A 27,831-nucleotide genomic window follows, 5' to 3' on the forward strand; every position below is an offset into this window, starting at 1 on the left:
CTCAGGGAGGACAGGAGCTCAGCCAGGGGGAAAGGGGTTCAGAGAGGAGGAGCTGGCGGCCTTTTCAGGAGACCAGGGCTCCAGGGAGAGATGGGGTGAGGGTCAGGGAAGTGGAACTCAGCCCTGCAGACTGCAGTTCACGGAGGGTGGCAGGCTCCTCAGGCCCTAGGGGATGCAAACCCCCTCCCATTCTTTTTTCCGGCAGGCTCCAGCCCCTGGCAGAGTCCTGCAGCCCTGCCTTTGCTCAATGAAGGAACGACTGGGAGGCGATCAGACAGGCAGCTTCTGTGTCTCTTTAATATCCTCCAGGCCCATCCAACTACCCCACCCACCCACTCCCACTCCCACCGCCTTTAATGGGAGGGGGAGCCGGGGGCACCCTCCCCCAGCCCAAGAACTAAGGCACCAGGTAGCTGCAGCAGGCCGGCCCAGACACAGAGCCACACACACAGATGGAGGACACACTGACCGCGGACGCAGACAAGCAAGGCGCGAAGGGGGCAGGGGCGGGGATCAGGCCGCCGCGGGGCTCCCACAGGCTCTGGGCCCGTCCTGAAGGCCGTGGGAGGCGCAGACAATCCCCGAAGGGGACCGGTCGAGAGGCCGAGGGGCGCCACGGCGGGGCAGGATCCTCACTTGCTGCCTTTGCGGGACAGACACCGCGGGAGGCAAGAGAAAGTCTGCTTGACGCGCGCCAGCAGCGGCAGCGGCCGGTGGGCTTCCCGGGGCGACCGCGGCACCAGGCGCTGCAAGGTCCCCTCCGAGGCCGAGGAGCTGGGCGCGGGGGAAGAGGCCGCGCTCGCAGAGCCCTGCCGGCAGCGCGCGCACATCGGCAGCAGCGCGCGCACCTCCTCCTCGTCGCGGAAAGGGCTCTCCCCGAAGCGCTCCTCCAGCTGCCGGCGAAGCTGGGGTGGGGTGGAGTCGGGGTCGATGCCGGGCCGCCGGCTCGGTCCCCTCCCCAATCCTCAGAGCTTCCGCTCTTCTTCGAGCTTCCCACACCTCGCTAAGCCCCTCCCGTCCTGACCATCCTCTTAGCTTCCCTTCTGCGTCCCCATCCCCCTAACTGAGCCCCTCTCCCTCCGAATCCCTCCCCTCTCCCTGAATCCCCTTCCCCTTTGACACTCCATCTTCCAGACCTACTAAAGTGAGCCCCCCACCTGCACAGTGGGGACCACATTAACCCCTCCCCACACTAACCAACAACCCTACTCAAGCAGGCCCTCTTCCCTGCCTGCCTCTTTCCTAATGCAGCCTTGCAGACAAGTCTCTGGGCAGCAGCCTGCCTTCCTGCACTGACTGCTTCTCTCTCTCATCTCTCGTTTGCGGGTGGGGGAGGGCGCGGCTCAGTCCCCGACATCTCCATGTGCCATCTGCCCAGTGGGCATAAGAGAAGGAACTGCTTTGGCCTCATCAAGGACCCAGGGGTGGAATAAGGACTGGACATGTCTCCCCAGAGGAGCCAAATGTTCAAATGCCTTCAGGCTCCAGGTAGGCAGAGCAGGCAATGCTGGAACCTAGCCAGATTGAAGGGTCCATAATCAGGCCCACGGGTGTTCAAATCCTAAGTTAAAAAGGAAAAGAAAACACCTGGCCGTCCAACCTAGGGGCTAGGTTAGCTCAAGAGCCATGAGTTCAAGACCCCAGAAAAATCTTCTGCCAGGTCTGAAGCACAGGCTAAATTCCTTCCAATCAGTGCTCAGCTCAAGTAAGAAGAGTTTCCCACCCCTGCCCCTGCCCCTACCTTCCGGGAACTGCCCCAGCCAAACTCTTCAAGCTGCTGCCTAAAGCCTGGGTTGGGGTTGGCGATGGGCCGCGTGGCCTTGATGGCTTCAAGCACGTCCCGCCAGCTCAGTCCTGTCACAGTCATCACATATGCCGTCACGATGGTGGTGCTTCGGGAGATGCCTGCAAAGCTGGGACATCCCACCCCAAGGCTTCAGGTAAGGCCCAATCTCCTCCGTGTCCTCCAGGCACCCCATCCCCACTTCAGCTCTCCCACCCTTGCCTCCTGAGCTCCAACCACAAGGAACCTGCCAGGACCCGTCTTCCCACATCAGGCCTTTGTCTGTGCTGTTCCCTCTGCCTGGCATTCACCCACATCAAAGGCCTGAGTGAAACATCACTTCACTCAATCATTCAGTACACGTTTCCTGATCATCTGTGATTTTTCAGGTACTGGGGATATAGTGGCGAATAAAACAGACATGGTCTCTGCTATCCTGGGGCTTACAATATGGTTGGGAGAGACAGACACTAACAAGGGAAGCAATTTCAGGTGGTGATAACTGCTTCGAAGATGAGTCCAGAGGCTAGGAGATTGTATAAGAAGAGGTATTAATCTAGTGGAAGGGATGCGGAGGATTAGGGAAGGGGTTCGCAAGGAAGTGACATCAAGCTGAATCCTGAAAGATGGGTAAGGATTGTCAAGAATGTTCTGGGCAGTGTACAAAGACCATGTGGGTGGGATCCTGGTGGACTTGAAGAATGGGGAGATGGCCAGCACAGCTGGAGCAAGGAAAGGAGGAAGAGAGGGGGAGAGGCAGGCTGGAGGAGCCGTCCCTATGGCTGGGGCTCAGGCAGAGCTACCCTGAGCCAGGCGTAGTGAGAAGTTATGGAATGAATGAAATCAACAGGGCCAGGGGCCCCTGGGAAAACTCAGGGGTCCCATCTCCCAGCCTGGGGCTCCTCACTGCCCTGTACTACTGCCTCAAAGGCTAGAGGGGAGGAGAAGGAGCTGGGACTACTGAAGGATGCTGGGCTACCTGCCTGACCTCACCTATTCCTCCCAATAGCTTGCCAGGTCAACATTCTTTTTTCCCATTCTACAGATGAGAAAATTGAGTCTCAGGGAGAAATAGCTATCTGGCCATGGCCATACAGCTGGTAAGAGACAGGGCCTTGATCTGAGTCCTCCATCAGCCTGTCAGACGAATGGTGGACTGTCAGGCATCGTGACAGGTTGGAGAAGATCCATCGCAGGCTCTGCATTCCCCACAGGATGAGGGCACGTTCAGGATGGAGGAAGGCCACTCACTTCCCCTCCCCCCACTCCCCTCTTAACTCACCAGTGCACAAGGCAGTTTCCCCCATTGAGGCGGCAACAGTGGATGAAGTTGATACATTCTTTGAAGTGCTTTTTGCTAGAGAAGAAAGCAATAAGGTACAGAGCACTGGGGGGGGACAGGTCTCCTAGGAGTTGTCCCCCTCCCCATTTCTGGGATGGCAAGAGACAGAGCCCTGGATCCTCAGGTCAGCCAGCACGTGCAGTGACTAGGGGCTGATACTGTAGTACTGGTGGAGGTGTGTGTGAAGCAATAATGGTGGCGTTTCAGGAGGTGAGAGGCCAATGATGGCAAATCCCACCGCAGAGGCAGGAGCACCTCTTCAGCGGGTCCTGTGGATCCTATTTTCATGGAGGGTTTATCTTGACCTTTCAAGGAAATGGGTGCGAGGAGTCCCACCCCTCTGGGGTCTGCAAACAGAGCGCCTGGGGACAATAATGGTCAACAACAGGGTTGGGAGCAAGAGTCCCAAGGGGCAGGAGTGTCTGTCTGGGTCCCTCCCAGGCTGGGGTGTACTACTGCTAATAACATAAACCAAAATCCTGCTTTCTGAGCCCTCATTACACGCCAGGCCCTGTCCTAGATCCTCAACCTGTGCTATCTGATCTATGACAGCCTCCTTGGTGCTGATGGCCCCAACCCCTCACATACGCATTTTCTCTCTCAGAGAGGGGAAGTGATTTGTCCAAGGTCAAACAGCAAGTAAATGGCAGAGCCTGGCCTGAACCCAGATGCCTTAACTCCAAGGCCAGGAACAGGCTGAGCCTGACCCTTTCAAATCCACTGGGGCGTCTGAGCCTGAGGGACAGGGTGTTTTCTCCATTTCATAGCCAAAGAGACTGAGCTGTGGGAGGTTAAGACTTGGCCAGCGGCATAGGCAAGGGTGTGGCTGAGACAGAGTCCAGGTGGTCTGGGAGAACACCTGTGCTGGGGTCTCCAGGACAGCTTTGTGGCCTGAGTCCTCTCTGTCCTCCCTCAGACCACCTCCCACCCTCCCTCTTCCCACCACACGAAGCAGCTGTCTGTCCATCTGTCAGCCCGTCCAGAGGAACTTACATGGGTACCTCAGGGGCGTCGGCCACTGAGATGCGAAGGTAGGTTATGTCCTGCAAGTACAAAACACACATGGGCAGCCTGCACCCCAACCCCAGCCTGGGCCTCCCAAGCACCTCGCAACCTTAGGCCAGTTCCTGCCCCTCTCTGGGCCACTGTTATTGTCTCTGTCCAAAGAGGGTAGACACCTCCTCTGAGGGCCTCCCAGGTCTGACCATCTGTGGTTCCAGAACCTTCTGAGAAGATGGTATCCTAACCCCATAGCTGACTCGGGCACAAAGACTTGCCAAAAAGGATTCAGGGACCTTTTATTTAATAGCTGGGAAAGGGCCACTTAACTTGACTCCCCTCCATAAAAGGATTACAAAATTACACAGTAAGAAGGGCAAAGCAGATTTTATTCTCTTGAAAAGAAACAAGAAATATGAAGATTAGTTTTAGTTCATGAATTGTGGTTATAAAACTCTGTGCTAATTATTAAAATAATCAAGGAATGAATTGTCAGGAATTTCTCCAACAAACTTGCTACCATATCTTTCACTCCACGCCTAACCTTCCCACAAGATCTTAAAGATGAGCCCTGCCCACATTCCAAGAATCACTTTTCTCAGGGACCTCTCTTAGTCCTTTGATATTCAAATGGCTCTTTTCAAGGGACTGGCGCACCTCCAGCCAGTGACTAAGTGACCGCCTGGCTAGGTCCTCATCTGTTAGTGGCTTTGTGTGAGATTCCAGCCCTTCTCTGTAACTCACTCTCCCCAAGGTCACACGAGCCTGCATCTTTTGCAAGCCTGCATCTTTTGCAAGGTTCGCAAATTCGCTTTGCAACAAATTTGGCCTTGGATTTACAGGGCATTATCAAACCCTGACTGGTAAATTCACTGATGGATGGGGAGGAAGAAGAGGGCAGGGCTGCCGGAGCAGGGACTCATTTTGCCAGTAGTCATTTCATTAGTAAATATAGTCATGCCTAGACAACCTTCCTCAGGCACTCTAGTGACTTGTGTACTCCAAATACTCCAAAACAAGCCTGCTCTATAAAGCAAAATCAGACTCCATTGACCTGGAAATTTCTTCTAGTGTCTCCGTGACACTGAGGACCACAGATTATTGGAGGTAGCTCTTAGAGACCATCAAATCTGACACAAGGGGAAACTAAGGCCCAGAGAGGGCGAGGACCCTGCCCAAGGGCACACAGCAAAGCTGTGACAGAACCCGGTCTGGATCTCAGATCTCCAGAGTCCCTTCCCACCCACAGTTCTCTCCCGTCGATGGGTGAGACAGACTCTAACAGATAAAGAGGAAGGGGCTCTGTTTATCGATTGAGAATATGATTAACTTTGTTATTATGTCAGCTATAATTTGCTGAGCGCCTATTTTGTGGCTCTCAACAACCCAGTGAGGTAGGTACTGTTATAAAATTCCCCTTTTACGGATCAGGCAACTGAGGTCTAGAGAAGTGAAGTACCTGTGCCCAAGGTTACAGTCAGAATGTGGTGAAGATGTGAACTCAGAGCTCCTGACTCCAGCACATGTGGCCTGGATTTCCTACTTCCCTACTCTAGGTCATAACACCCTCACCCCGTCTTTTCCAGGATTCGATAATACCAGCTCCAACCCTCCCAGTGGGGGCCGTGCTGTACAGTGTGCAAAGCATCTTTACCATGTCACAGTCCCCTGGGGGCAGATAGGGCTGAGGGATCAGAGGCCCAGACAGGTGAAATCATAGCCCCAGGTCACAAGCGAGACACAGAGCCCAGAAACATCTACGTGGAGTCATCTATTCAGTTGGACAACGGGAAGCCCCTGTGGGAGACTTTTTAAGGTTTAGTGTGAGGCCTCTGGAGCCAGATGGCCTGTGTTCAAATTCCAGCTCCTTAGTTTCCTGGATGTGTGACCTCAGGCCAGTTACTTTACCTCTCTGGTCCTCAGTTGCCAGAGAGGGAGCAAATAGGGATGCTAATGTAAAACAGGCCAGTTTTTAAGCAAATGAGTTAGCATATGGGTCAGGAAGGCCTGGTGCCAGTCGAGGATCTGGCACGTCGTAGGTACTTGATAAATGGGTGCTGTGGGGGTCTGAAACCCCCCTTCCCACCCATGTGCAGCTCTGGGATGGGGGTAAGGCTTACCTGCAGCAGAGGCTGGGGTGACTCGTGGATGGAGATGATGTGTGTGATCTTATTCCGGCCTAGCTGATCCGTGTCTTTGGCGTCTGAAAGAAACAAGGATGCTTGAGCCAATCTGGCAGGTGTGACCTATATACTCCGATGGCCAAGTGAGGCGGGAGCTCACTGCCCCACTCTCCTACTCAGCCCGCCCTCTCCACCTTGGCCCACCCTCTGCCGGCTCCCTGCTCCTTCACCACCTCTTGCTCCCAGCATGACAGGTCCTGTCACACCCCTAAGCTCCAGTCTCTCCACTGCGGCACCCACAGGTAACAGCCCAGCACCTCCCCAGCCTTGCCCCTGCTGTTCTTTCCATTGCAAACACCCTTCTGTGGCATATCCTTCACCAGGCAATTCTTCTAGGAATCTTGACTACAGAAGGGTTAACTCACACAGAAAGCTGTGTGTAGAAGATGGTTCTCTGCACTGCTGCTTATGACTGTCAACACATCAGAAACAGTTAAAAATGGGAACTGGGCTTCCCTGGTGGTGCAGTGGTTAAGGATCCGCCTGCCAATGCAGGGGACACGGGTTCGGGCCCTAGTCCGGGAAGATTCCGCATGCCATGGAGCAACTAAGCCCGTGTGCCACAACTACTGAGGCTGCGCTCTAGAGCCTGCGAGCCACAACTACTGAGCTCGCATGCTACAACTACTGAAGCCCGTGCGCCTAGAGCCCGTGCTCCACAACAAGAGAAGCCACGGCCATGAGAAGCCTGCGCACCACAATGAAGAGTGGCTCCCACTCGCCGCAACTAGAGAAAAGCCTGCGTGTAGCAACGAAGACCCAATGCAGCCAAAAAAAAAAAAAAAAAAAAGGGAACAAACCACAAGGGGACTGGATAAATAATGGTATATTCATACTTGAATACTGTGCAGCCACTAACAAGATCTCTGTGTGCTGATGTGCAAGGAAGCCCACAATATATTATTAAATGGGAAACACAGGTTACAGAACAGCATGCAGAATAGGCCTCCATTTTTGTTTTAAATATTATATCTATATGTACAAAGATACATGAAAACAACCCAGGGATATACCTCCCACAGCTATCAGTAGCCATCTCTAGGGGCTGGATTTCCAGTGCATGCAGACCTTTTATAATCGAAGAAATAACACTTGATCTCCACATGCCCACTTCCTCATTCACCACATTTACTGAGTGTTTACCATGTGCAGCCTTGGCTGGGCATGGCATTGTGGGGTCAAGTTCATGGCTCCTGCCCTCATGGGCCTGCACACTTAAAGGGGATTCAGACCTTACTTACCAAATATTCAGAAGTCGGTGTGGTGTGAGCTGCTGAGGGAGCTCCCGTGGGGGAAGGGACCAGGGTTTAGGAAAGTGGGGCCCCTAAGCCCAGAGTGGAACAGGAGTGGATGGGGAAAGCTCTGCCCCAGTGCAGATGCCCCTCCCTCCCTAAAGCTTTCTCTGACTCCACAGATGGAAGTGACTTTTCCTGCCTTGGGTCTCCCAAGCTCCGGACCAGCCTGTCTCTTAGCCCAGGCCTGGGACAGGCGGAGTGCTGTGGCCTTGGGACAGAGCGGGCAGTGCTCCCCGGTGAAGTTTCTGACGTAGAGTCCAGTCTCTAGAGACCTCTCCTCTGAGGAGGAGGTTGTGCCAGGAAGCCTTCCCAGCTTCCCAGCTAGAAGCAACACCTCCAAACAGACCTCAACCCAGAACCTCAGGGCTGGCAAAATCCTTAGAAGCGGGGGTGGGCCTTGTGCTGTGGGAGAGGCTGAGGCTCAGAGCAGGTGCAGCCTTGCCCAGTGTCCAGTGTTCGGAGCCCTCTGTACTGGGGACACTCCTCCACCCACGTCCCCCTTAGTCTTCATGAGTTCTTTCCCCCTCCCAGCCTGGCATCGCTTCCCTGCCCCCGGCCCCATTCCTGAGCGTGTCCAGGGTGCGTGGGCCGGAGCATGAATGGTGGACACAGGCCTGGGACAGGGAGTATGCCATGGCCTTGGGACAGAATGGGCGGTGCTCACCGATGAAGTTTCCGAGGTAGAGTCCAGGAAGTACCTACAGGAGAGACAGGCCGGGGTCAGCCGGGTAGGGGTGCATGCAGCCCCGCTCAGTCCCATGAAGGGCGTCTGGCCCTCAGGACTCAGGGAGCGATCACCCCCGTCTTGTGGGCCTGGATGCTCTATGAGTGATGTCTGGGGAGGGCAGCAGGGGGGCATCAAGGGAGGCCAGCCTGGGTAGGGGGAGAGGAAAGAGGAAGGAGGGGCACAAAGACCTAGGGAAAGAGGGGGGGAGGAGCACAGGGGAGGGGGCAAAGGGAGAGGTGGACTTTCTAAGGTGGGTGATGGGGAATTCTGAGAAGGAGGTGGGAAGGCAGGGACAGATGGGGGTCGTGCCTTGGGGTGGGGGATGGGGAAGGATAGAGAAACAGCGTTAGAGAGAGTCCAGGGAGACAGAGACACATGGAGACAGAGAAAGGGACTCAGGAAGAGATAGTCTGGGGGTGACAAGAGTGCCACAGAAAGACACAGCAAGAAATACAGAGTCACAGAAACTGTCAGAGACAGAGACACAGAGAGGCAGAGTCAGAGAGAGATACCGCCCCAGAGAGACAGACAGAGACGTACGATCTGAGGGTCCCAGGGAGACAGAGAAATAGACACACAGACCGCCAGAGCCAGAAGGTCAGAGGCGGGCGCCCGGCCGGCGCTGGGGCCGGCCAGGTGCGGGTTGCGCCATCCCGGCCCCCTACCTTGGTCATGCCATTCCCCATGATCCCGGGGGCGGGGATCCGGGCGCACCCCCAGCTCGCCACCCGCTGAGCGCAAGGGTCACAGCTGCCCTGACGGCCCGGGCCCGGCGCCTGCAGCCTGGCGGGGATCGGGGGGCCTGGTGTCCGCAGCCTGGCGGGGATCGGGGGGCCTGGCGTCCGCAGCTCGGCCCAGCCCTGCCCAGCTGCCGCCGCCGCCGCTGCCGCCGCCACCGCCCGCCGACCCCCGGCCAGGGAGGGAAATGCTGGAGTCGCCGCTGCCGCCGCCGCCGCCACCGCCGCTGCAGGCTCCTCCTACCCCCTTGGTCATGTGGGCCGCCCCCCCCACCCGTGGGTCGCGGCGGGGGGCTGGACAAAGCCCCAGTGTGCCGGGCCCGGGGCCCGCGGGACAACGGCAGCTTGTTGGGGCCGCGAGGGGCCTCCACCTCCGGAGGTGGGGGCGGGGCGCTCCCCCCACCCTGGCACCGTCAGGCGCGGGCGGGGCGGGGGCGGAGAGAGCCCCCAGCCGCGGGCTCAGAGACTCGGATCCCAGCTCCAGCTCTGCCCGGCCCTCCCTGCGGGCCCTGGGGCGAAACGCCTAGCTCCTTCGGCCTCGGTTTTCTAGCAGAAACGTGATGGGGGCTGGACTTTGATCTTCAGATTCTGTTTGAGACGAGAAAAGTGGGTAATTCCTTCCCTTTGTACATCTCCCTGCTCCGTCCCCCATGCAGGCATCTTACCAGCCAACCATCCTCCTCCCCAACTCTTGCAGCCAGTCTGTCCTCCCATCCTCCACTCCATCCATTCACTGTTCCGTCTGTCTGTTCATTCATCCAGCCGTCCTCCCATCTCTTCCTCCCATATACTTTGGCCTCTGAGGATAGTGCCATCTGGGTCAGCTCTGCTGGGACCAGGCATAACTCTGCTTAGGGGCCCCAGTAAATCAGAGGTGCATGTGAGGAGAGGGAGATGAGTGAGTATTACAGTCACCTGGGTTCCTTGGAGTAAAGGAGACTACGACAGGATGTAGTTAGAGGCAAGAGTCTCAGAAGGTGAGTCTGGAGACCAGGGTTCCAGGCCCTATTCATTCACCTCTGACCTGCTCAGTGACCTTGGGCAAATCCATTTGGGCTCCCAGCTACCCAAACGGTATGTCTCAGTGTGCTGCTACTAGGACCAAAGATGGAGAATGTGAAATAACTGAGAGCACACACCTCCTGTGGGACTGAAATAGAAGCAGCTGAACCAGCTTTACTCCTCTAGCCGCCACCTGCCCCCCTCCATCTGTAGTGGTAAGTGACTGTGGGAGGAATGTGGGTACAGAGAAGGACAGGGTCGGAGGAACCTGTTTGAAATGCAGTGACTGCAGGAAAATAAAACTGTTTCTTTGGTATTTCTTTCTTCCTCAAATTCACAGTGTACATGGGGCTGCCTGTCTCAGCTCTGTGTCCAAGGTTCTCATATAAACCAAATTATTCAACAAATACTTACTGAGTACCCACTATATGGTAGGCATTAGGGATGTCCCTAACAGATAAGGTGGCAGTGGTTCCTACCGTTGTTGGCTAACGGTCTAGACCAGCGTTGCCCAGTAGGAATACAATGTGAGCCACATGGGTAATCACAAATTCTCTAGTAGCGACATTAAAAAAGTAGAAAGAAGCAGGTTGTTACTCATGGTTTTATTTGACCCAGTATAGCCAAAATATTATCATTTCAATGTGTAGTCAATATTTAAACATTATTAATGACATATTTTACATTCTTTTAATTGTATTAAGTCTTTAAAATCCAGTGTGTATTTTATACTTAGAGCACATCTCAATTCAGTTTAGCCACATGTCAAATGCTTAATCGCCATATGTGGCTGGTAGCTCCATACTGGACATCAGGGCTAGGAGGGAAGGCAAACAAAATAGACAAATAGACAAAGCATTTACAAACGGTCACAATTTTCTATGGAGGAAGCAAACTGGAGGACAGGAAGAACTTCTGTAAATAGGAGACATTTGGATAAGACCTGACATGTAAGACGGACACAGCTGTTTAAAGAGTGGAGAGATTTCCAGCAGAAGGAACAGCACAAGTAAAGGCCCTGCGGTGGGAAAGCTTGGTCTTTGGGAAGAGCCAGTAGGACTGGAGGGGAGGAGGCCAAGGGAAGGTGGTAAGATTGAGGCTAAAGAGGAGAAGAGGCCAAGCGTGAAGGACCACGTATGGCCATGATTGGGGGTTTAGAGTTTCCTTCTCAGTATGATGGAAAGCCAGTAGGAAAATTGAAACAGAGTGGCCATGTCATCTGATTTACATGGATCACATTGGCCCCTAACTGGAGTATAGATTAGAGAAGCAAAGAAGGGAGGCTTTGAGGAGAGATGGTGAGAGATGGCAAGAGATGAGGTGCCCTGGGACAAAGAGGGAGTGGAGAGGCTGCAAAGAAGGGGAGGGATGCAGCATATATTAGTATTTTGGCAGCATAACCGACATGTAGATAGATTATATGTGGGGAAAAGGAAGGAATTCTAGGATGACTCCCAGTTTTCCTGCCTTGAAAATCGCTATCTGTGCCTCAGAAGTAAAATCAGGGTTATTAATCCATTCAACAAATAATTATTGGACCCCAGGTTATACAGGAAATATTGCAAAAGATGTACTGTCTGACCTGAGTTTTCCAGAAGTCCCCACCCTATGGATGGCATAAAGAAATGCCGAGAAGGCGGCCTGAAGACCAGTTCCTCATCATGACCCTGGCCTTAGCAGCTCCGTGAACCTGGGCAGGTGACCGAATGCCCCGGGTCTGTTTCCTCATCCATCTGGGGGCAATTAACACATAACCCTTTGTACCTCTACTTGATTGTTGGGGAAATAATCAAAGCACAGGTAGGAAAGAACTCTATGAGGTTAAAAACCCTGGAAAAAAATGTAGTTATTAGATTTAACACATTTAATATCTATATACTGTTCAGGCTTTGAAAGTGTTAGTTGTTACAAAGCCCAATTTGCCTTAAATGAGTCACGGGAAGTGACAGTTTTTTAAAACCAGTAATATGAAGATGCTAAAATGCAGTTCTCACCTTGTGTTTCCTTGCTTAAAACCATTCAGTGGTTCACCATGGTAGGCAAGTTAATGGTCTCCCCGAAGATGTCCATTCTCTAATCCTTGGAAATTGGGATCGTGTTATGTTACATGGCAAGAGGAAATTAAGGCCGCAGATGGAATTGAAGTTGCTAATCAGCTGACCGTGAGTTGGGGAGATTATCCTGGATTGTTTGGGAAGGTCCAGTGTAATCACAAGAATCCTTATAAGTGAAAGAGGAAGGCAGGAGTATAAGAGTCAGAGGGGATGTGATGACAGCAGCAGAGGTCACAGTGCTATGATTTCTGGCTTCGAGGATGGAAAGAGGCCATGAGGAAGGCAAAACAAAGAAACAGACTCTCTCATAGAGCTTCCAGAAGGAACTCAGCCCTGCCAACACTTTCATTTTAGCTTAGTGAGACCCGATTCAGACTCCTGACATCAGGAACTATATGCTAATACATTTGTACTGTTTTAAGTCATTCAGTTTACGGTAATTACAGTAGCAATAGGAACCTAATACACTCACCAGTGCCCTTGGGGAAAAGTCCAACCTGCTAAGTACGGCACACAAAGCCTTGTGGGATTGGGCTTCTGCCACTGTGACTCTGAGCAAATTTCTTAACTTCTATGGGCCTCAGTTTTACCATCTGTAAAATGGGGAGGAAAAAAACCCTCTAGGTCTGTAGTGAGATTAAATGCAAGGACATATTTAAAGTACCTACTAGAGAGACTGCACACAGCACATCATCATTATCATCATTATTGTTGTTGTCATTATTATTATCACGGAGCAATTGACAGGCAGTTAGGAGGCCTGGGTTCTACTCCCCTCACTAGGACTCTGTTTCTGCATCTGTAAAAAAGGAAACAAACAAAAACATATAGGTTTGGCCGTCTCATCTTTCCTCTCTTCACTCTTTCCTGGTCACTGATCTTCATTCACTTCCTCAAACATTCTTCACTCTGTCTTCCAATTTTGTACATGCTGTTCCCTCTGCCTGGAATGCCCTTCCCATCCCCTTTACCAGATGAACTCCCATTTCCTCCTGGAAGTCTCTGCTGACCCCAATTAGATTGGTTAGACCTCACTGTTATGCATTCCCAAAACATCCTAAACTTCCTCTATCATAGTACTGATTTTCTTTTATTACTATGGCTTGTTTTTCATTTAGAAAAAAAAGAAAAACAAATCCAGATAAGAATATTTTGACCTATTTGCTTCAACTGGGTTCTTTAAAAAAAACCATTTCAAATAAACTTGACATAGTTGAAGTTCCCTCTCCTCTCTCCTCCTCCTTAATTCTCTCCCCACAGGCAACGCTATCATGAATTGGGTGTGCATCTTTCCAGTCTGTGTTTTTACACTTGTAATACCTATATGCCCATAAATATATAGAATGTGCTTTTGTATGTGTGTTTATAATTAACACAAAGGTAACCTTTAAAAATATTTATCATTCTACAACTTTCTTTTATTGATCCAACAATAGGTTTGGGGGATATCTCCATGTTGATATAGAGCTGGATCATTCATTCTAATCATTGTATAGTATTTTTTTATTAGGGTATATCCCCTTTTATTCATACATCACCCTACCAATGGACATTTAAATCATTTCTAATATTTTCCACTAATATAAAGAATGCTTTATATTATATGCAAAGAACATCCTTATACATACAACCTATGCACAAGTGTTCGAATTTCTTTAGGGAAGGTTGTCATCTTGCACATTAGCTGTAAAACAAAAGGTAGTCCATGGGTGGTGCAGCTGTATTCAGAGAGCCTATGGGCTGTATATCCAGCAGTTGAATCGACGAGTTGTAAGGTGTGTGCCTTTTCAACTTTATGAGATATTGCCAAATTGCTTTCCAAAGTGTGAATGTAATCATATAAAGATTCCTGTTCCCCAACATGCTCACAGACACTTGGCATGCATATGTGTTTTAATTTTGTCTAGTTGATGTATTTAAAATCATCTCTTATAATTATTTTGATTTATGTATCTCAGTTGCCTATTGGCAATTCAAGTTTTTTTCCGCTGAAAGTTCCCTATTTATATATTTTGTTCACTTTTCCTTTGCAGATTGTGGGGGAGAGTCTTTCTTAATGGTTTTCAGGAGTTCTTTGAATGCTTGCCCTTTGTTATATAGGTTGCAGATTTTTACTCCTAGTCTATTGCTTGTCTTTTAATCCAATTTGCAATGTCTTCCATTACATGGCAGTTTAAATTTTGAGAGAGTCACAGATCAACTTTTCCCTTATGAGTTATGCTTTATTAAGAAATCCTTCTTCACCATGAAGTCATAAAATTATATATATATGTATGTACGTATATACAGTTGACCCTTGAACAACATGATTTTGAACTAAGCAGGTCCACGTACATGCAGATTTTTTTCAATAAATATGTACTACAGTACTATACAATCGGAGGTTGGTTGAATCCAAGGATGCGGAACCGTCTATAGGGAAGGCCAGCTGTAAAGCTATAGATGGTTTTTCAACTTCTTGGGGTTGAAACCCCTAACTTCCGCATTGTTCAAGGGTCAGCTGTAGTCCGAAATATTTGTTTGCCATATTTATTCTTTAATCCATTTGAATTAGGTATCTTATTTTTTATTCCTATGGAATGCCAGTTTCTCAGTGCCATTTACTGAGTTCTCCATCCTTTCCCTTCTGATTTATGATGCCACCTCTATGTATGGTACATCAAGTTCACACACACACACACCTGTGTCTGTTTCCAGGATCTCCATTGTATTCCATTAATATTTGCCTCTCCCTGCACCATAATGTGACTTAATAGGCAGAGAAATATCTCCTTTCCCCAACAAATACACTTTGTTTTTTTGGTTTGATAAGGGCTCTCAAAAATCCTGATTGGATTTGGGAAAATACATGTCTTTATGATACTGAGTCTTCCCATCCACGTACATGGTATATCCCTCCACTTATTCAGGCCTTCTTTAATGTCCTTCAATAATGTTTTGTAATTTTCTCTATGAGAATATTAACTCCACAATCCTTATTAGTTTTGTTCACTGCTGTATCCTCAGAGTCAAGAATGGGGCAAGACATAGAGTAGATGCTTAATAATAATTTGTTGTTTAATGAATGCCTTGCATATATTTTGTTAGATACATTCCTACATAACTTACGTTTTGTTGGTATAAAACAACAACAACAAAATTTTTTGAATAGTTTCTAGTCAGCTATATAGATATAGGTATAGAGATTCCAGGGCAGTGGAAGGACAGGGAGCCAATACAGGGTACAATGACGAATAAATTGCCACTTCAGGTTATACGCAGGGGAGAGACAAGATCAGATTTGTGTTTTAAAGGGCTCTTTGCCTGCAGTGCAGAGAATGAATTGGAATGGATAGGGCAAAGTGGGCACAACTAGACAGGAGGCTACTGCAGGCATTGAGGCGAGTCCTAGCATAGTTGGTGCCTAAGAATTAGAGTGACTGGGAGAGATCAGAAGTGACCGATTGGCCAGGTGACCAACTGACCAGGTAACTCAGTGAGGGACCGAGTAAGGAAACTTAGAATCATCGCATTGACCAAAAACTGACAACTTTTCAGACGCAGCGCTATTTAGTTCAACCGAAGTGCAGCCGGAGAAGACGCTAGGCAGTGAGTGCCCGCGGCTGGCAGCCGGTCTCTGGCCCGGTGTGCCCCAAGGTCGCGGAGGCGTGGGGCTGGGAGAGAAAGTAGAGGGGAGCAGAGGGGTCCGGGCCGCAATGACACGCAAGGGCTTCAATCAGCTCGAGACTGCGAGCTGCGCCAAACGGCGTGTCTTTGCCTCATCCAATCAGAGCGGCAGAGCCTTCCCTCCGTCGCCTTGGCAACGGGACGCAAACGCTCGAGCGGGACGCAGTGACGGTTTGGGTCGGGCCCTGGGGAATTGTATCATGTCGCGACAGAAGGTAGGGGTGCCCCTCGATCCAGATGTTCCATCGTCCCAGAGAGGGAGGGAAATCGCGGAGGGATTCAGAAGTTGTGGGGTCCTCGTGGAAACTGAAGCTCAGGGAGGCTAAGTTACTTGCTCAAGACCATAGCAACTGTTAGTGGCAGAGCTTGTTGGACTCCATGGCCCATGTTGTGTCTAACTGTGTTTCCTTGCCTCCTTCAACAACCACGTTCCTCGTTCCCATTCCGGTTAGAATGGGAAGAAAATGATGAGTTCAGAGAAAAAACTACACGTCCCGGCATGCCGCGCAACGCCGGAGTTCCTGCGAGAGTCCAAGAAACCCAGTTTGCTGGCGGGAAATTTAGGAAACTCTAGGATTCTAAACTGTACTCAGCGATTTCTGTGACCCCCGGGGAAGCTCAGAATTTCGTATTTCCTGACCTGGAAAAGCTCTTAGAGATCTTTTCACCCCGTGCCGTCTTACGACTCGCTCATCCATCTATAATCCATCCATCCCTCCATCCATCCACCCCCAAAACGCTAATGTGTTTTTTTCCCAGGCGACCCCAGTGCTGGCCAATGGGGGCACAGAGGTGAATCTGACAAGCCCCTGCCCTCTAGGAGTGCACAGGCCAACTCCCCCATTTCAGAAGTGGGAAAGATTAGACCAGAGAGAGGAATGAATTACTCTAGAATCCAGCTCTCCCACCCCAACCTGCTTCTTATCCCGTGTGGCACCTCTGATGAATGGTACCTAAAGAAATAAATTTCTTTATTTCCCTCCCAGAGCATTAAAATGAGTGATTACATTGGGCCCACGTGTGTACTTCAGGATAATCTCTTTGTTTTAACGTCAGTTGATTCCAAACCTTAATTCCATCTACAACCTTAATTTCCCTTTGCCATGTAATGTAACACATTCACAGGTTCTAGGGATTAGAACATGGACACATTTTTTAATTGTTTTTTTAATTAAATTAATTAATTTCTTTATTCTTGGCTGCGCTGGATCTTCGTTGCTGTGCGCGAGCTTTTGCAAGCGGGGTCTACTCTTCGTTGCGGTGCGCGGGTTTCTCATTGCCGTGGCTTTTCTCGTTGCAGAGCATGGGCTCTAGGCGTGTCGGCTGCAGTAGTGCACATGGGCTTAGTTGCTCTGCTCTGCGGCACGTGGGATCTTCCCGGACCAGGGCTTGAACCTGTGTCCCCTGCATTGGCAGGCGAATTCTTAACCACTGCGCCACCAGGGAAGCCTGAGGACATGGACACATTTTGAGGGAGCATTATTTTGTTTACCACAATATACTATTATCAAATAATTGGAAAATTAAAAATTTACAATAGCATCACAAAATCAAATACCTATGAATAAATCTAATTAAAAACGTTCAAGACTTCTATACTGAAAACTAGAAGACATTGTGGAAAGAAATTGAAGACTTAAATTAATAGAGATAGACCATATTCATGGAATGATGAACTCAATAGTTTATGGTGTCACTTCTTCCCAAAATGATCTGTACATTCACTACAATCCCAATAAAAAACCCAACATACTTTTTTTTGATAGAATAGCAAACTGATCCTAACATTTTTTAAAAAATTAATTAATTAATTTTGGGCTGTGTTGGGTCTTCATTGCTGCACGGGGGCTTTCTCTAGTTTGTAGCGAGCGGGGGCTACTCTTCATTTTGGTGCGAGGGCTTCTCATTGCGGTGGCTTCCCTTGTTGCAGAGCATGGGCTCTAGGCGCACGGGCTTCAGTAGTTGTGGCACTTGGGCCCAGCCGCTCCACGGCATGTGGGATCATCCCGGACCAGGGCTTGAACCCATGTCCCCTGCATTGGCAGGCAGATTCTTAACCACTGCACCACCAGGGAAGTCTGATCCTAACATTTATACTGAAGTCCAAAGGACCTCAAATTGCGAAGACAATCTTGAAAAAAAATAAGTTTGACTTATGCTCCCTGATTTCAAAGATTTACTACAAAGCTATGGTAATTAAGACACTGTGGTAGTGACGTAAGGGTAGACAAATAAGTCAACAGAACAAAATAAAGTCTAGAGATAGACCTACATATACATAGTCAATTGAATTTTGACAGAAGAGGCAAGGCAATTCAGTGAGGAAAGGGAAGGTTTTTCAAGCAAAGACTCTGGAGCAACTGAATAAACAAACATACATAAACATATGAGAATAGAAAAGATATTATGAAAAAAGATTAGGACACTTGACTAGTTCTGGAGGAATTAGAGGGGCTCTATCCCCTTCCACTGGCTTTTTGAGGGGTAGGATTGTGTGGTAGGCAGAATTCTAAGGTGGCCCCCAAGATTCCCATCCTCAGTGTACACACCTTGTATAATGCCCTCCCTTGAGTGTCAATGGAGCCTCTGAATTTGATGGGATAGTTATTACCATGATTACAATATATTATATAAGACTCTGCCATAGCTGACTTGGAGTGGGGGGAGGGTTGGAAATCAGAAGGGCATGCTCCTGTTGGCCTGGAAGAAAAGCAACATCTATGTTGTGAACTGCCTATGGGGGCCACTTCAAAAGGAACTGCAAGTGGCCTCTAGGAGCTGAGAGCAGTCCCAGCCAATGACTAGCAAGTAAACAGGGACCTCAGTCCTACAACCCCAAGTAACAATTCTGCCAACAATCTGGATGATCTTGGAAGAGAACCCCAAGCCCCAGAGGAGAAACACAACTCCAGCCATCACCTTGATTGTAGCCTTGCAAGACCTGAGCAGAGGATCCAGCTAAGATGTGCCCAGATTCCTGGTCCAAGGAAACTGTGAGATATAGATTTGCACTGTTTTAAGCCACTAAGTTTGTGGTAATTTGTTATGCAGTGCAGCAGTAGAAAACTAATACAGATGGCACGTCTGTCCAAGGTGCAAAGGTCATCCTGCATCGGACCAATTTCTAGTTCTTTTTTCATATCTGCCTTAGGGATTAGTCTTATCAGGACTGAGGGCGAAACTGTTTTGGACAGTTTGGACAGAATAATACCTACCACTCTTTGAGGATTTGGAAGGTCCATTTTGGGTAGAAGGAATTAACACTGCTCTGAGTCTTTGACCCAGCTCCTCCTGGATCATGGGTCTAATCAAACATTCAAGGTTAGAGTAGGTCCACATCCTTCTCACAGAGCCTGCTGAGTTCAGCCCTCAAACTGGGGTTAATGGTTGGACTTTTAGAGCATTGAAAACGGATGTTCACTATACTGGTCATGCCTGTGGAGTAAGCCTACAGTGAGGTGGACCCTTGGATTCTTGGAGGTTCATTTCAAGGACCAAGTTACTAGGCACATGTTGACTAATAAGAAATTGGCCAGGCTGAACCTTCATGTCATAGCATCTGGGCAGTGTTGAGTCTGATACTTTGAGCATTTTAATATCTACAGTAAGTTGATTTGGGAAGCAGGTAGATATGCATAAAATTACATCACTTTCCTTTTCTCATTGCAGAATCAAAATTACAAGGGGCATGGACTGCCAAAGGGAAGAGAGCGGTGAGTGGTCCCACCCAATCCAATAAACCCAGAACTAACTTCCTGCTTGCTTGCTGCCATCCTTCCTTCCCTTTGTCCATCCCTCCCTCCCCACTTCTTTACTTAAATAATGATAATGATAATAAACAATCAGTGAGCACTTACCATGTGCCAGGCCCTGGGCTTGTTACTTTACTTGTATATCTCATCGAATCCTTACCACAATTCTTTGAAATAGATACTACTCTTATGTCCACTTTACCGATGGGGAAACTGAAGCTCAGGGAGGCTAAGTTACTTGCTCAAGACCATAGCAACTGTTAGTGGCAGAGCTTGTTGGACTCCATGGCCCATGTTGTGTCTAACTGTGTTTCCTTGCCTCCTTCAACAACCACGTGAAGTTGACTTGATAATGCAAATGTCAACTGCACTCTGAACTTCTGCATCGCTCTGCACCAATAACCTGGTTATAGAACTCAGCACCTCTTCGGATTTCTTAAAAATAATCCACTTGCACAAGCAGGAGTGAGCAATGCAGACTTAACTGAAGATTTTTGTGGGAATTAGGGGAGGTAGTTTACATTGCACACACCATGGCAAATATTTTAGAATTTTCTATTCCCTATTTCATTATATATTTCTGTTCTTTCTAATGCCCTTCCTGGCTACACCACCTCTGGGGCAGGCATGCATGGCCTCTGACCTTTCTCTCATGCAGCACCCATCTTCTTTGCCTTCTTTGTCTCTGTACTGACTCCTTTCCACCAATTTCAAACCTTTCACTCTTGCATGCACAGTGTTCCACTGTGTTCCAGCTCCTGGCCCTAAACTTACACACCCACTCCCACCTCAACAAAACAAAGAGCACTTCAGTTAACAGGACCCATCCATCTGTTTTATCAAGGCAGATATTGATTAGAAATGCATTTAGCTACAAGTAACAGGAAACCCAACTAATAGTACCTTTAAAAAATTGTATTTCTTTTCCTCATGTAACAAAGCTTCTGTGGGGCTGGTGCAGTGGTTCAACAACGTCAGAGCTAATGTCTCTGTGATTGCCTTCACATTTTCCTGATGGACACCAAGTGGCTGCTACATCTTCAGCCTTCATGTCATGATCAAGATGGGAAGCAGGGGGGAGGGCAGACTCAAGCCATCTCTCTCTCAAATCAAAAGAATAAACACTACCCAGGAACCTACCCTCCTTAGCGGTTTTATGCTTTTATCTTATTGACCCAAATTGTGTCACATGGACACCCCTAGCTGCCCGAGTGGCTAGGAATAAAAGTTACATAAGTGGCATTATACTGTTATATTTGCACCCTGCTTTTGTCTCACAAAATTATACTTTCAGTATTTATCCATGTTGGTGCATGTAGCTCTGGATACATTTTAACTACTGTATGAGTTCCATTATATACCACAAGTTATTTATCTATCTGCCTTCTGAAAGGCACTTAGATTGTGTCTTATACTGGTTTCCTCCAGAAGCAGACCCTGAGATAAGGATGTGAGAGCAGATCGTTTATCTGGAAGGTGATTCCAGTAAGCATCGGCAGGGAAGTGGGGAAGTGAGACAGCTAAGGGAAAGAAACCAATAAAAAGTGCATTATTGACAGGTTATTGCTGTGGGCAAGTGGGGCTCCATCCCACCGGGGATTCCTATGAGATAGTGTAGAACACACCGTAGGCTTACCCCAACTGAGTGATGAAAGAGCTGGAGGATTTATCCATAAACTTCAGTCATCATTGGTTTTATGCTGTTGGGGGGAGGGCAGTTAACTCCCTGGTACTTCAGATCTACTCCAAGCACTGGCTGAGCACACCAAGGGCTAGAAGAAGACTTCAGGTAAAGAACTGCAGGTGCTGGCAGAGGAAAGCCCTGTGATTTGCATGCACAGGAATGGCAAATGCCCAAGGGATAAGGATGGACCACCAACAGTGTGTGCTGCAGATTACTTCCATAAAAATATTAACAGTTACAGATGAACATCCTTGCATGTATATTGCCGAGTACGTATGTAGGGTATCTACCTAGGGTGTAGATCTAGGATAGAATTGCTGGGTGTAGAGTATATGCACATTCAACTTACTAAATACTGCCATGTGGTTCTTCAAAGCGCCTTCTACTGGCGGAGGAGGAGTTTCCATTTTAGCACATTGTTGCTAAAACTTGGACTTTTAGATTTTTGCCAGTCTAATGTGTATGAAATAGTAATCGATGGTTTTAATATGCCAACTTTCTCTCCAAAAGTTTATCCAATTTACACTCCCATCAGCATCACTATCATTTCTCCACATTCTCGCAGACACTTGGTATTTGCCTGATTTTTAATATTTTCTCCAATCTGATGGATTTGAACTTGCATTTCTTTATTGTTTTGGATTAGCTTTAAATATTTCACTACTTTAGAACGGTAGTTTTCAAAATTTGACCTCAGGATCCCTTTACAACTTAAAAATCATTGTGGACTGTAATAACTTTTGTTTATGCAGCTTATACTTATCAATATTTACCACATTAGAAATTTTAAAAGATAAATTTAAAAAATACTTATTTATTAATTCATTTAAAAAGCAATCACAGGGCTTCCCTGGTGGCGCAGTGGTTGGGAGTCTGCCTGTTAATGCGGGGGACACGGGTTCGAGCCCCGGTCTGGGAGGATCCCACATGCCGCGGAGCGGCTGGGCCCGTGAGCCACGACTACTGAGCCTGCGCGTCTGGAGCCTGCGCGTCTGGAGCCTGTGCTCCGCAGCGGGAGAGGCCGCGATAGTGAGAGGCCCGTGCACCGCAATGAAGGGTGGACCCCGCTTACCACAACTAGAGAGGGCCCTCGCACGGAAGCGAAGACCCAACACAGCAAAAATAAATTAATTAATTAATAAACTCCTACCCCCAACATCTTCTTAAAAAAAAAAAAAAAAGCAATCACATACTCATTACATGGAAGCATAAATAACATATTTTTATGAACTATAACTATTTTCTCCCTCCCCCAAATTTACTGAGATGAGTGGTGGTTGTGAGGCTGGTTTTTTGTGAGGCTCTTCAATGTCTGGCTTAATAGAAAACATTCAGCTTCTCAAATTTTCTGTATTCAATCTGTTGTGATACGTTGTTTTGCCTGAAGAGTAGGAAGAAAATCTAGCCTCACAAAGATATGCTGTTGAAAGGGGAGGACTTTGTGTACCCCTGAGAGTTGGGGACCTTGAGGAGTACTTGGACCACACATCAAGAACCACTGCTTTGGGACTTCCCTGGTGGTGCAGTGGTTAAAAATCTGCCTGCCAATGCAGGGGACACGGTTTCCATCTCTGGTACAGGAAGATCCCACATGCTTCGGAGCAACTAAGCCCGAGTGCCACAACTACTGAGCCTGCGCTCTAGACCCCGTGAGCCACAACTACTGAGCCCACGTGCCACAACTACTGAAGCCCATGCCTAGAGCAGGTGCTCCACAACAAGAGAAGCCCGCGCATGCCATCGAAGAGTAGCCCCGGCTCGCCACAACTAGAGAAAGCGACGAAGACGCAACGCAGCCAAAAAATAAATAAATAAATTAAAAAAAAAAAAAAAAGAACCACTGCTCTAGGGAATTACAATATGCATCCTTAACTTATCACTATCTACCTTGACTCAATATTATACCACTTCGTGTACAACATAAGAGCCCTAGAACAGCATGCTCTGTTTACTCCCCTCCCATCTTTCGTGCTATTTTTGTCGTATATTTTACTTGTAAATATATTATAAACCCTACAATACATTCTTTTTTTTTTTTACAATGTAGTTTTTTTGTTGTTGTTGTTTTTGTTTTTTTTTACTTTTTGGCCACACCACCTGGCACATGGGATCTTAACTCCCTGACCAGTGATCGAACCCTCACCCCCTGCAGTGGAAGCATGGAGTCTTAACCACTGGACCGCCAGGGAAGTCCCAGCCCTACAATACATTCTCATTATATTCACTTTACATAGTTAACTGTTTGTTTTTTTTTAATTAAGAAATGGAAGAAAGTATTTCAAATTTACTCCACTCTTTATCCCTTCTTATAGGTCTGAATCTCCATCTGGTATAAGTTTCCTTCTACCTGAAGAACTTTCCTTTAAAATTCTTAAACGATGATGTCCCTTTGTCTTTAGGCTTGCATTGTCTCTGATGAGAAGTCAGCTGTCCTTTACACTGTCTCCCCACCACCGCCCCGGCAGTTACACATACACATACACACACACACCTGTATGTGTCTTTTTCCCTTGTCTGTTTTTAAGACTCCTCTGGTTTTCAGAAATTTGACTATAGTTTGTTCGCCTTTGTGTGTGTGTGTGTGTGTGTTTTGTATTTATTCTGCTTGGATTTAATTGAGCTTCTTGGATCTGTGACTTGATAATTTAGTCAAATTTGGAAATTTTTCAGCCATCATTTTTTCGAAAAATATTTTCCGTCCTATTTGCTCCCATCTCCTTCTGGGATTCCAGTTACATGTATGTTAGGTTGCTTGATATTATCCCATAAGGCACTGAGATTCTGTTCTTCTAAATTTTTTCTTTCTCTAATTCAGATTGAATAATTTTTATTGACCTGTCTTCAAATTTATTATCTTAAATTTTTTTCCAGCTTTATTGAGATATAATTGGCATAAAACATTGTATGATTTAAGGTGGACAATGTGATGATATGATACACATATATATATTGTAAAATGTTTACCACAATAAGGTTAGTTAACACATCCTTCACCTCACATAACTACCATTTTGTTGTTGTTGTGGTGAGAACACTTAAGATCTACTCTGAGCAACTTTCAAGTCTATCATACAGTATAGTCACCCTGCTGTACATTAGATCCTCAAAACTCATTCCTCTTATAACTGGAAATTTGTACCCTTTGACTAACGTTACTGTCCTTATTTCTACAATGTCCAATCCCCTGTTGAGCTCATCCTATGAATGTTTAATTTCAGATACTATAATTTTCAGTTCTACATTTTTCCATTTTGGTTCTTTTTTAGACTTTCTGTGTCTTTTCTGCAATAACTCATTATACTGATTAAATGTAATTAAATATATTTAAATAATTAAATATATTTACTCATATCCGCCTTTTCATGTAAATTTTTTTTTCATCTTTATTGGAGTATAATTGCTTTACAATGGTGTGTTAGTTTCTGCTGTATAACAAAGTGAATCAGTTATACATATACATATGTTCCCATATCCCCTCCCTCTTGCGTCTGCCTCCCACCCTCCCTATCCGACCCCGCTAGGTGGTCACAAAGCACGGAGCTGATCTCCCTGTGCTCTGCGGCTGCTTCCCACGAGCTATTTTGCGTTTGGTAGTGGACATACGTCCACGCCACTCTCTCACTTTGCATGGAAATTCTGTAACACATTTATAATATCTGTTTAAAGTCTTTAATAATTCCAATAATTGGGTCATTTATGAGTTATGTATATATAACAGAACTCTATAACAAAATATAGAGTTTTTCCTCTTGATCATGCATTAAAACTTCTCTGCTTTATTATTGCGTGTCTTCTATTTTCTATATTCCATTCTGGTCATTGTGTATAAAAAGCAGTGAAGACCAAAAAATTACACACACCCACACCCACACCCACATATGTGTGTGTGTGTGTGTACAGGCATACATCATTTTATTGTGTTTTGCTTTACTGCAGTTTACAGATATTATGTTTTTCACAAATTGAAGGTTTGTGGCAACCCTGCATCAACAAAGTCTATTGGTGCCATTTTTGCAACAGAATTTGCTCCCTTCGTGTCTGTGTCACGCTTTGGTAATTCTCACAATATTTCAAACTGTTTCATGATTATTATATTTGTTATGATGATCTATGATCAGCGATCTTTGATGTTACTACTACAACTCACTGAAGGCTCAGATGATGGTTAACTTTTTTTAGCAATGAAGTATTTTTAATTAAGATATGTACATTTTTAAAAAGACACAATGCTATTGCACACTTAATAGACTACATATAGTGTAAACATAAATTTTATATGCACTGGGAACATGGGTTGGACCAAAGCTTTAATTACACTGAGTTCATCCCAAGCCCAGCCTCCTGTACTACCATTTTGAGCTTGTTAGTATTTGACCTGGGAGGGCATTGGACTGCAGTTCAGTTTTTTTGTTTGTTTGTTTGATTTTTGTTGTTGTTGTTGTTCTTTTTTTTTTTTCTGGTACGCGGGCCTCTCACTGCTGTGGCCTCTCCCGCTGCGGAGCACAGGCTCCGGACGCGCAGGCTCGGCGGCCATGGCCCACGGGCCCAGCCGCTCCGCGGCATGCGGGATCCTCTCGGACCGGGACACGAACCCGTGTCCCCTGCATCGGCAGGCGGACTCTCAACCACTGCGCCACCAGGGAAGCCCCTGTTGTTCATTTTTGAATTCAACTCCGGCAGGGCTGCAGGAATGCAAACACCATGTAAACATGCAGGAGTCTGGGTTTTCTCTCAGCTGTACTGTTTTCTCTACTGTTCCTTTCTTAAGCAAATTTGCCAGAATCCGGTTTTGTTTGGTTTGGTTTTGGAATGGGCCCTTCCAGATTTTGATGTGTTTTGCCATCCTACATATCGTATAAGCTCAGCTGATTTCTCCTGGTGCCACAGACTCTCTCTTCCACGGCTGACTTGTTCTTCCACTTGCCCACCCCAGGCCAGGCAGCCAGCCCAGATCTGGAAACGGCTGCATCTCTCTGCTCCCCCCCATGAAGGCCTTGTTTCTCTCTGGAATCGGTTCATCAAGTTTTCTTTTGTCTGTTGCTCTCCACTAGCCCCATGGACAAGTATATTTATTTTGTACATTTTTTTCTCATTGTTACTATAGGATTGAAAGTCTTTTACATTCTTTTACATCATAACCCAAAGCGGAAGTCCTCTCCTTGGTATTTTAATTTGCATTTCTTAATTATTGGTAAGGTTGAGTATCTTTTAACATGCTTGTTGGTCATTTAAATTTCCTATGCTATTAATTGCCTGTTCATAGCTTCTAGACATTTTTCTATTGAGTTTGTCTCTTTCTTTATGTACTTGGTCCAAATCTCTTATGGATTATGAGCACCACAAATATTTTTTCTTAATCTATAGGTAGTCCTTTAACTTTATTTGTGGTATGTTTTGTTATAGAGTTCTGTTATATATACAGAAAGTTGAGTATATCATAATTTTACAGCTCAGTGAATTTTCATAAACTTAATATACCCACATCAGGAAACAGAACATCACCAGCCTGCCCTCTTCTAATCATTGCTCGATAAAGGTAGCCATTATCCAGACATCTAAAGTTGTGTTGGGAATTTCCTGGCAGTTCAGTTAGGACTCTGCACTTTCACTGCCAAGGGCCTGGTTCAATCCCTGATCAGGGAAATAAGATCCTGCAAGTTGTGCAGCCAAAACTAAAAAAAATGTTAATTTTTAAAATTGAACATTTTAATTGTGGATTCATATGCAGTTGGAAGAAATAATACAGAGAGATCTTATGTGCCCTTTACCCAGTTCCCCCCAGTGGTAACAGAGTAAAACTATAGCACAGCATCCAACTAGGATATTAACATTGATACAGTCAAGATATGGAATATTTCCACCACCACAAGGATCCCTCATAGTGCCTTTTATAACCACACCCACTTCCCCTCCCTCCCCCTCTTCCTCCCCATCCCAACGTACCCTATCTTTAACCCCCAGCAACTGTTGTTTTGTTCTCTTTTCAATAATTTTGTCCTTTCAAAGAGTTTTTTTTGTTTGTTTTCTTTGTTTTTTTTGTTTTTTGCGGTACGTGGGCCTCTCACTATTGTGGCCTCTCCTGTTGCGGAGCACAGGCTATGGACGCGCAGGCTCAGCTGCCATGGCTCACGGGCCCAGCCGCCCTGCGGCATGTGGGATCTTCCCGGACCGGGGCACGAACCCGTGTCCCCTGCATCGGCAGGCGGACTCTCAACCACTGCGCCATCAGGGAAGCCCCAAAGAGTTTTTATAATGGAATCACACATTATATACTAACCTTTTGGGACTGGCCTTTTTCACTCAGCAACTTCGCTAGAGATATTCAGGTTGTTGAGTGCATAAACAGTTCATTCCTTTTTATTGCTGACTAGTATTCCAGGGAACGGATGTACCACCATGCGTTTAACCACTTACCTATTGAAAGACATCTGGGTTTTCTTCCAGTCTGGGGCTATTATGAATAAAGCTGTTATGAACATTCAAGTACAGGTCTGTGTGTTAGTTTTCATTTCACTGGGGTAAACGCCCAGGAGTACAATTGCTGGATTATACGGTAGTTGCATGCTTAGTTTTTTAAGAAACTGTCAAATTATTTTCCAAGGTGGCT

The 27,831-nt window shown here is 47.1% G+C and overlaps 2 protein-coding genes across 9 annotated transcripts in view; one reads left to right on the plus strand and one right to left on the minus strand.

The window, feature by feature from the left end:
- Positions 1–347: 347 nt before the first annotated feature.
- On the minus strand, positions 348–10,160 carry DUSP15 (dual specificity phosphatase 15). Of its 3 annotated transcripts, none has more exons than XM_060284469.1 (8): positions 9,982–10,160; positions 9,732–9,892; positions 8,267–8,300; positions 6,245–6,327; positions 4,119–4,168; positions 3,066–3,140; positions 1,742–1,913; positions 348–905 (listed from the first exon to the last, which is right to left on the minus strand). In XM_060284469.1, the coding sequence occupies exons 2-8, from the start codon at positions 9,879–9,881 to the stop codon at positions 633–635; spliced, it is 837 nt and encodes a 278-aa protein (XP_060140452.1). In that variant the 5' UTR covers positions 9,882–9,892; positions 9,982–10,160; the 3' UTR covers positions 348–632. The 3 variants fall into 3 exon arrangements, with proteins under 3 accessions (XP_060140452.1, XP_069899653.1, XP_060140453.1); XM_070043552.1 differs by lacking the exon at positions 9,982–10,160 and adding an exon at positions 8,995–9,654 and having other exon boundaries at positions 9,732–9,847; XM_060284470.1 differs by lacking the exons at positions 4,119–4,168; positions 8,267–8,300; positions 9,732–9,892; positions 9,982–10,160 and having other exon boundaries at positions 6,245–6,310.
- Positions 9,318–27,831, plus strand: part of TTLL9 (tubulin tyrosine ligase like 9) — a 65,944-nt gene continuing 47,430 nt past the window's right edge. For 2 of the 6 annotated variants that reach the window (XM_060284464.2, XM_060284462.2), the window contains exons 1-2: positions 9,319–9,672; positions 19,458–19,501. Coding sequence is in view for 1 of the 6 variants with exons in the window: in XM_060284461.2 (XP_060140444.1) it covers positions 16,735–16,737; positions 19,458–19,501 (47 nt within the window). In the remaining 5 variants the exon portion in view is untranslated. The other 4 variants (XM_060284465.2, XM_060284463.2, XM_060284461.2 and 1 more) reach the window with 3 other exon arrangements.

This window comes from Globicephala melas, chromosome 15, assembly GCF_963455315.2.
Source record: "Globicephala melas chromosome 15, mGloMel1.2, whole genome shotgun sequence".
Classification (NCBI taxonomy): Eukaryota; Metazoa; Chordata; class Mammalia; order Artiodactyla; family Delphinidae; genus Globicephala; species Globicephala melas.